General features: G+C 35.0%; 1 protein-coding gene across 1 annotated transcript in view; it reads left to right on the top strand.

Moving 5' to 3' along the window:
- The first annotated feature begins 390 nt into the window (after nucleotides 1–390).
- LOC135212545 (uncharacterized) overlaps nucleotides 391–10,000 on the top strand; it is a 103,812-nt gene continuing 94,202 nt past the window's right edge. Inside the window, 1 exon segment of the mRNA XM_064246074.1 lies at nucleotides 391–500. Coding sequence (XP_064102144.1) covers nucleotides 411–500 — 90 coding nt within the window. The 5' untranslated portion in view covers nucleotides 391–410.

The raw sequence follows: 10,000 nt of genomic DNA, 5'->3' as shown, positions 1-10,000 counted from the left end.
CGCGATCCAAATAGGAGAGAGGGACGAAGGAGGTAGGATTTTAGGATAAAGGCTAGCGCGCCTGTGGGCGGATCCTTATGGGAGCCCTTGGAATCGAAACGAGGGTCATATAGAATGCAGCGGCGGCGGCTGCGAGTACCGGGGACGAGGGATATCTTGCCAGGACTCCCTCCTCGTAGGACTCCCTCGCTCCCCCCTTGTCCTCGTCTTCTGCCTCCCAGCGAGCCCTCTTACCCCGGAGAGTCCTTGTGAGTCTCCTTCGGCTTGCATGGGAGTCTGCTCTGCTGCCTCCGTGGAAAAAGAGTCTGGCCAGTTCGCCTCTGGGCCTGGTGGAGTTTGGGAGTGCGTGAGGAGTTGCTCCGGGCCGGTTTCCTTTTAGCGCGTAATGCTTGGTGGGTCTGCCTCTGCTAATGAGTTTGTCCTGGCTTTGCCTCTGTGATGGTGGGGGAGCGTCTTGCTTGCGCTCCTGTGTCGTGAGGTTCTCCTGTGATCATTGTCGTGTATATATATTTTTTTTCTTGAGTATTGTGGGTTAAGATATACTATATGGAGCCTTGAAAAAGAAATAAGTAATGTTCTCGATATTTTGTGTATAATTTCACTTTTGTTGATTTTATTTTAGGCAGTAATTTTGCGAACACTACTTAAAAAAAAAAAGTTGTGGATGTTAAAGACTATGTGGGTTAAAATTTACTATATGGAGCCATGGAAAAGAAATAAGTAATGCTCACGAAATTTTGCGTATGATTTAACTTTACTTGTTTTTATTTTACGCAGTAATCTGCGAACACTGCTTTTTTTCAAAAAGACAGTTGTGGATATTAAAAACTATTGTGGGTTAAGATAGACTATATGGAGCCGTGTTATAGAAATAAGTAATGCTCACGATATTTTTTGTATGACTTTTTTTGTTGTTGTTGATTTTATTTTATTCAGTAATTCTGTGAATACTGCTTTTTTAAAAAGACAGTTGTGGATATTAAAAAGTATTGTGGGTTAAGATATACTATATGGAGCCATGGAAAAGAAATAAGTAATGCTCACGATATTTTGTGTATGATTTAACTTTTGTTGATTTTATTTTACGCAGTAATCTGCGAATACTGATTTTTAAAGACAGTTGTGGATATTAAAAACTATTGTGGGTTAAGATATACTATATGGAGCCATAGTAAAGAAATAAGCAATGCTCACGATATTTTGTGTATGATTTCATTTTTGTTGATTTTATTTGTTGCAGTAATTCTGCGATCACTGCTTTTTTAAAAGAGTTGTGGAGCTGTGGATGAGAAATAAGTAGTTTACTATATTTTGTTAATGATTTCGTTTTTGTTCATTTTTTATTTTGTGCAGTTATTCTGTGGACACTGCTTTTTAAAAAAGCATTTTATTCGAGTATTTAAATAATTAGGAATGGCTTATATTAGCAAATTTTCCTTTTCAGTATTCGTTCAGTGAGTTGTGAGTAGACTTGTATCATTTCTGAATTGAGTTTACTATGACATATAAAGTTAATGAATAAAACATCCTTATGTAATGACACACGGCATTATCCGCGCTAAGTCTGTAATTGATGACTTCCCAGTACGGTGATCTTTATTCTTCATTGATGAGTGATAAATGAGTAGATCAGTCTCGAGTTCTGACAGTATCAGCGACGTCGAGGACCATCTCGAATGTTCGTGTTCGTGTGTGTGTGTGTGTGTCTGTGTGCATGGCTGTGTACATCACAATGATCATATCAGATGATTTTATATTAGCTGCAGTTCAAGTAATTCGCCAGCATTTTTTTTTTCCACGTTCAATTGTTTGGCTTATATTTACAGTTGTGATTTAAGGTCACTTCAGCTTACATTCATGTTATGCATGCTTTTACTTGTACAGTTTTCGGAATTGCGAATTATTTCATGGGTTTTATTCGGAATTGCGTATTATTTCATGGGTTTAATTCGGAATTGCATATTATTTCACTGGTTTTATTCGGAATTGCTTATTATTTCATGGCGTTTATTCGGAATTGCGTATTATTTCATGGGTTTAATTCGGAATTGCTTATTATTTCATGGGTTTTATTCGGAATTGCGTATTATTTCATGGGTTTTACTCGGAATTGCGTATTATTTCACGGATTTAATTCGGAATTGCTTATTATTTCGTGGGTTTTATTCGGAATTGCTTATTATTTCACGGATTTAATTCGGAATTGCTTATTATTTCACGGATTTAATTCGGAATTGCTTATTATTTCATGGGTTTTATTCGGAATTGCTTATTATTTCATGGGTTTTATTCGGAATTGCTTATTACTTCACGGATTTAATTCGGAATTGCTTATTATTTCTTGGGTTTTATTCGGAATTGCTTATTATTTCACGGATTTAATTCGGAATTGCGTATTATTTCTTGGGTTTAATTCGGAATTGCTATTATTTTATGGGTTTTATTCGGAATTGCGAATTATTTCATGGGTTTAATACGGAATGGCGTATTATTTCATGGGTTTAATTCGGAATTGCGTATTATTTCACTGGTTTTTATTCGGAATTGCTTATTATTTCATGGCGTTTATTCGGAATTGCGTATTTTATCCACGGTTTAATTCGGAATTGCTTATTATTTCACGGATTTAATTCGATGCTTATTATTCATGGCGTTTATTCGGATTGCGATTATTCCACGGTTTAATTCGGAATTGCTTATTATTTCATGAGTTTTATTCGGAATTGCTTATTATTTCATGAGTTTTATTCGTGGTGTAGAACAGTGAATGCCGTAAGAATACTATCATTATAGTTATTATAATTGGATCAAAGTAGATCCCTTGTTTTTAGACATTACAGTAGTATGATTATTTTCTTGGATTTCCTTCATGTAGAATTAATTGTTATCGTTCATAATGTGCATCAGTTCTAATGGTATTGAGCAAAATGGCATGCAATAATGTTTCATAGAATAGAGAGCGTGTATGTAAAAATAAGAAAAAATACGAGGAAATTAAAAGAACGGAGTAAAAGTGAACTTATAAGAATAGGAAACAGAAATTAGTAGACAAACAAAATACAAGATAACAAATAAGCAAAAAAAAAAAAAAAAAGTATTGGAATGCAATAATGTTTCATAGAATGGAGAGCGTGAATGTAAGAATACGAAAAAATACAAGGGAAATAAAAAAAACGGAGTAAATAGGAAACAGCGATAGACAGACAAACAAAATACAACATAACAAATAAGCAAAAAAAAAAAAAAAAAAAAAAAATCTTATTTACACATACTACGTTCAAGCAAGCGAACTCCAACTCCAGACAGAGGAAGAGGGCTAACGATCAGAAAGGTCGATTAAGGCATAGGTACAAATTTAGTGCTAACATACCCTGTATTAGGAGCTTCAACTAATCCTTCCAGCCGTGCGTAATTATGCCCTTTTTCGTGTAATTATACAGTGACCTTTTCCGTCCTCTCTCTCTCTCTCTCTCTCTCTCTCTCTCTCTCTCTCTCTCTCTCTCTCTCTCTCTCTCAAGGAAAGGGGAAAAAGTGATGCTTGTCGTCGGAGAATTTGTTTTGTCCAGGGCTTCGACGCTGTTCATTATTTTGGGTTCTTTATTTCGGGTTATTTATGTGTCCTGTTACATACGTAATCGTCGTCGTGGTCATTAATGTATTTTTATTGTCTCTTCCTGTTACGGTATCATTATTACTCCTATTATTGGAAAAAGAAACCCACAAGATTATCGAGTATAACTTGTTTACTTGTAAGTATTTACATAATATTATTTTTTGAGTGTCAATATTATGTAATATTATTTTTGAGTATCAATATTATGTAAATACTTACAAGTAAACAAGGTACACTCGGTGATCTTATTGGTTTCTTTTTCCATCTTCAGAAGAAACTGAAAGAAGTTTTTGTTTGGTTACTCCTATTATTATTACGTAGCTATTTTTATAGAAACTGGAGCATTATTAGTCCTATTATTATGGAACTCTTTGATGTGAGGATGTTCTTAGCTCTGTTTCAGTATTAGATGATACTTTTACTTTTCTTTTTTTCATCTTTACTCTGAAGAATGTGACATTGACTGAAATGATAACCATGATTGTGGTTTTTTATTTTTTTCGTAACGCTGGTGGGTCAAGGTTAATGTCCTTATTAATCCCATGCTGTGAAGGAAGGCTAACAAGGAAGTAATGATATGGCGCGAAAGGTTCTTTGCAATATCCGTTCTTCTCGGTTTCCTCTTATTTAGCTGTCCAGCTTCTTTGATTTGAATGTTTTAAAATCTGTTTCTTATCTAGGAGAAAATCTTTCTGTCGAGTATTACGAAAGTGAAGAAATAATAATAATAATAATAATAATAATAATAATAATAATAATAATAATAATAATAAGTTTTATTGAAAGATATTGCTGCATCAGCTGCATTCAACTTGTAAATAGTCTTCTCTATTTTTCTAACAATAGCTTTCTCTCTGCTACTACAACTGGCGAGTATTGCGCCGATATTACTCATTAGGAGGAGTCAATTTCGGGGATATTGACTCCTCCTGATGAGTAATAACGGCGCAATACTCGCCAGTTGTAGTAGCCGAGAGAAAGCTATTGGTAGAAAAATAGAGAAGACTATTTACAAGTTGAATGCAGCTGATGCAGCAATATCTTTCAATAAAACTTGTTTGAAAGAGGGTCTCCTTCCAATGAATAATAATAATAATAATAATAATAATAATAATAATGAGTTTCTTAAATAACAATTTCTCCCCATGGACAAGAATGCATCTCCCATAAACAAGTTTGTTAACAGTCTGTACAGAAAAAAATTCTTTTTCAAACAAAGTTTTTTCTTTTATAGAAAAGAAGTTTCTCGTCATGAAAATGGGAAAGCCTTTTTCTTCACAAAAAAAAAAAAAAAAAAAAAAAAAAAATGTAATGCAAAACAAAATTTCCTTCCCCACAAAATTTCTCCCCGTGGAAAATAATTCCTAAAAAAAAAAAAAAAAAAAAAAAAAAAAAATCAAAAAAAAAAAAAAAAAAAAAAAAAATCCCTGAGGTATGCCAGGTGATATGGGATGTCTGTTTGTTCTTCATTTCTTTGATTTTTTGTCTTTTTTTGTATTAAATTTTTCTTATATATTGAATAAAAGGCTGTACTCAAGTCTTCTGGAAACTACAGTCATTATGACATTGCAGTTATTTTCCACACCTAATGTGTGTGTTTCCATGTGTTTATTACATTTTTCTTATATACTGAATAAAAGGTTGTACTCAAGTCTTCTGGAAATTACAGCCATGATAACATTACAGTTATTTTCCACACCTAATATGTGTGTTTCCATTTGTTTTTATATCTCTTTTTACTCGAGGCTAAAAGTCTTCTTTTGGATTTGAAAATTAAAAGATGGGGTGTAGTTAATCTAATTTTCGCACCTTTTAATGACTCACCGAGGTTTACCGCCCAACGTGGAAGTACCCAGCATTAACCCATCACACGAAACAAACCCATTAAAGAACGCAAACCAAACGCGAATTAATCCCCTCGAGTGGGATCGAAACCTGGCTTCGATTATTAGCGGATAGCGAGGTGACTCTGCATCCAGTCCCCGAGAGATGCGTCTTCATTTTCTCCAGATGAGAGGTCTCGCCGAAAATAGGCCCCCTTCATTAGTCCCTCTCATTACTGGCGTTGAAAATGATCATAACTGAGGGCTGGCTGATCGTATGCCCTTGTGTGCATTGGCAATTGCAAAGCGATTGTTGTGGGATCGAAGCGTTGCTTGGTCTGGAAGCCGGGTGTTCCTTTGTTTGGTCCTAATTCACAGAACGGGTTGGTACTGTGTCCGGCGTACCTCTGTGATTATTTATATATATATGAATTTTATCACATCACCGTGAGTCATATGCGAGCATTAAACTACACATGTCCTTTAATATGTACTCCGTCATACCTCGGAATTGATATATTTTCGGGTAACATATATGAAAATATATTAATTCCGAGGTGGAGCGAATTAGATACTAAAGGACATTTGTAGCATAATGCTTACATATGCATATATATATATATATATATATATATATATATATATATATATATATATATATATATATATATATATATGTATATATTTACATTTATATATAAATAATATATATACACAGTATGTATGTATTTACATGGATACATAGCTACATACATGGATGCATATTTCGCACCTAGAATAACGGTAGGAAATCCACGAACATAATTATTTATTGTCTTGTAGTCTATAAGTTGATGCTGTACAATATGTGACATTATTTACCTTTGTATTTATATAATTTTTTGAAAATAATTTTCGTGGACGATAATATCTCACTTTTCCTATTGTCGGAGTCAGTTTGCATCACTCTGCACCTTCCTTAAAATGCAGGAACGAAAACCGTAGACTCTTCGTTGTTGTAGGTTTCTATGTATCCCTTATGGTCCTTTCGGTAATCTTGGTAGAAATTGAAGTTGATCTTTGTCTGCTGACAGAATCTTTTATACAAACACCAGCAAATCTAACACTTGTAGCCCAGTCAGAAGTCATAAGAGCGTATTTTTTTATTTATTTATAAATTGGTCATTGAAAGTAACAGATAAAGTCACACTCGGAAAAATACTTCTGTATTGTCACCCAGATCGATGTTGTCTTAAAGTATTAATCAGGTACGTTTTTCGGGGCGACAGAGATTTTGTAAAGTAGTACTGTTTTATGCCATCATCCTACCTTGGGGCATTTTTCGAGTCGAAAACCAGATTTTGACAAGCAATTGTTATGAATGATTTTATATGTTGATGGTTTATATAATATATATATATATATATATATATATATATATATATATATATATATATATATATATATATATATTAAACATCAGCCGTTGCTAGTCCACTGCAGGACAAAGGCCTCAGACATGTCCTTCCACTCCCTTCTGTTAGTGGTCTTTCTATGCTAGTCTATACCCGCAATATATATATATATATATATATATATATATATATATATATATATATATATATATATATCATACAATACAATATATATATATATATATATATATATATATATGCACACATATACATACAATGTTTAAACATACAATGCTTAAACATTTTTTTTCCACTTAGTATTCCTTAAAGACTCTCCACTCCCAGCCATGCGGAACGCATCCAGATCAGGGCAGTGCCTTGAGTGGGGTGGGGGCATGCCAACCCATTTACAATAAGAATATGTTATCGGAGTGACTTGTCATTAGAGTTTCTCTCATCTTTGCGAATATCTCTGGTTTCTGTTTTATTCAAATATATATTATTTCCATCAGAGTTTGAACTTTTGAACTCGATGGCTATTTTCCGAAGGGTAGAATTTTGAGGCATATGTTAACCAACTCGGAAACAGGTTGGTTTGGTTACTAGTTTTTTTTTCTTTTTTTTTTTAACCCAGGAAACAAAATCCGCCTGTATTACTGTATGAAAATGATGATTGCGGATGAGAAGAGATATATATTTTTTATTTATGTATTATGGATTAAGAATTGAATGCCTTTTTTATTTATGAAATATATATTAAGAGTTATATAAAAGATGAACATCTTTTTTTATTTATGAAATATATATTATGAGAGTAATGATTTTTAATTTATGAATTATATATTAAAAGATGAAATGTCTTTTTTGTATTTATGAATTATATATTAAGAGTATTAGTTTTTTTTCCTTATAAAATACATTTTTTTTTATTATTTAGCTACTATAACTGATAAGTAACGAAATCATGCTCAAATACTGGTAAAAAAAAATAAGGGAAGGGAATGAGGAGATAAAACTAAAGACAACAAAGAACAATAACTGCGAGCGTTAGTTACAATTGGACAAGTTCTTTGCAGAAGAGATACCGCATTTCTGTAAGTTGTAAACACCTTCCTAAATCTGTTTGATGTTCTTACACCCTAAGAACGATTTCCGTCCTTTTCTCAGGAATGTTTATCGTCGATATTTTGAGAAACATTTAAAACGAAACCTTACCTTCGACAGGAACATCATTTGGAGAAAGGATGGTTGTAGTGGTGTGCTTACTTAATAAATGTGTGTACTATAAGTGCTATAAAGAGTGAATGTTTATTACTCTCGATAGTATAGTTAGGAAGTTTGTATATATTACAGGCAGATAGCGAAACCAGGCATTCAGCGAACTGCCTGGAATTTCAGGCAGATAGCGAAATGCACTTAAAGACATTTGATCCATCCAGGGGCCATAGTGGATTCACATCAACCGTGCATCTGATCTCTAGGCCCGTCCCTTAAGACGCTCCTGATTGGCTGCTGATAAGCCAATCACATGGCTGGAAACTCTCAGTCTTTCGAGAGAGTTCACATAGGCAGGATGTTAGTTCCAGCTCTCCTGAAGGATACGTCTTTCCAGGGCTGGAAACTCCTAGTCTCTCTCGAGAGAGTTCACATAGGCAGGATGTATGTTCCACCTCTCCTGAGGGATACTTTTAAAAGACGTATCCCTCAGGGGAGCTGGAATATACATCCTGCCTATGTGAACTCTCTCGAGAGACTGAGAGCTTCCAGCCCTGTGACTGGCTTATCAACAGCCAATCAGGAGCGTCGTAAGGGATTGGCTTAGACGTCAGATGCACGGGTGATGTGAATCTGTTGTAGCTCCTTGGGGATCAAAAGTGCATTTCGCTCTCTGCCTGAAATGACAAGCAGTTCGTGAAATGACTGGTTTCGCTACCTGCCTGTAACTTATATTTGTTGTGTTATCGTGATATCCCGAGAACTGGTTTTGTTTAGATTCGTTGGATCTAGATTGTTGACTTTCTGTGGAAATTGATGGTATGGAAGTCATCTTTATTGGGAGAGGGAGTTACAAGGATTTACAAGGATTAGGATGTCTCAAAGACTTGTTAGTCCATCCGAGGAGACATCGTGTGCTCACTTATCTGTAGGAGCAGGTTTTACTGTTCATTCACAGTGTCCTAATGATTTTGTTTAGCTTTCTTTTAAGCTCTTCCACACTGTTGCTATTTACAACTTTTGGTGGCAGTTTATTCCATGTGTCACATATCTTGTATGTAAAGAAGCTCCCACAGTTGGAGAGAGAGAGAGAGAGAGAGAGAGAGAGAGAGAGAGAGAGAGAGAGAGAGATGCCCAGTATTCGCGAGAAAAATCCCCCAATAAAACAGAGGATTTGGGTAAATAGTAATTGCGTGGGTTGACGTACTAGATATGGCATCTACCTTTAAACAGGCTATTCAGGTATAAGCGTATTATCCTCGTAAGCAATTCCCTTTTGCAGGCACATTGATTCAAAGTGCTTTTTTCCACATTGTTAATTGGACAGGAAAACTTTCATGACTCTCCATTTACGTCCCTTTTATGAGCATTATCCCAAATCAAATAGAATGCCAGCGGATATAATGGGCGAACGAAAATTTACTGCGCCGTAAATCGCGGGATAAACTTTTGAAAAACTGCATTTAGGGAATTAATCTTGCAAACTAAATGCGAGAAAATTTCTTTGTTTATTTATTATTTATTTTTGAGACAATGACCTGCTCAGAATGGCTCTTCTCTGGGACTTCTGCTTCTCTTACTCTCATTTGTGCATTGATAAGGAATCCTGGTCTCATAGCCCTCAGAGAGAGAGAGAGAGAGAGAGAGAGAGAGAGAGAGAGACCCGCTTGGAATGGCTGTTCACTGGGGCTTCTGCTTCTCTTACTCTCATTGATAAGGAATCCTGGTCTGATAGCCCTCAGAGAGAGAGAGAGAACAATGGGGAAGGGGGGGGGGGGGGAGATGGGCGTGTTTAGTGGCCCTCCATAAAAGTTTTATCTCCTCCACGATTTTTGGCAGTAAGTTGTCAGAGGGAGACGCCCCACCCACATTTTGTCTGGAACATTTCCGCGCGGTTTTTTTTTTTTTTTTTTTTTTTTTTGTTTTTTTTTTTTATTTTTTTTTTTTTACATCTA

The sequence above is a fragment of the Macrobrachium nipponense genome, chromosome 41, assembly GCF_015104395.2.
Source record: "Macrobrachium nipponense isolate FS-2020 chromosome 41, ASM1510439v2, whole genome shotgun sequence".
Lineage (NCBI taxonomy): Eukaryota > Metazoa > Arthropoda > Malacostraca > Decapoda > Palaemonidae > Macrobrachium > Macrobrachium nipponense.
The sequence above is the reverse complement of the archived record's forward strand: the minus strand, read 5'-3'. Positions and strand labels throughout refer to the sequence as shown.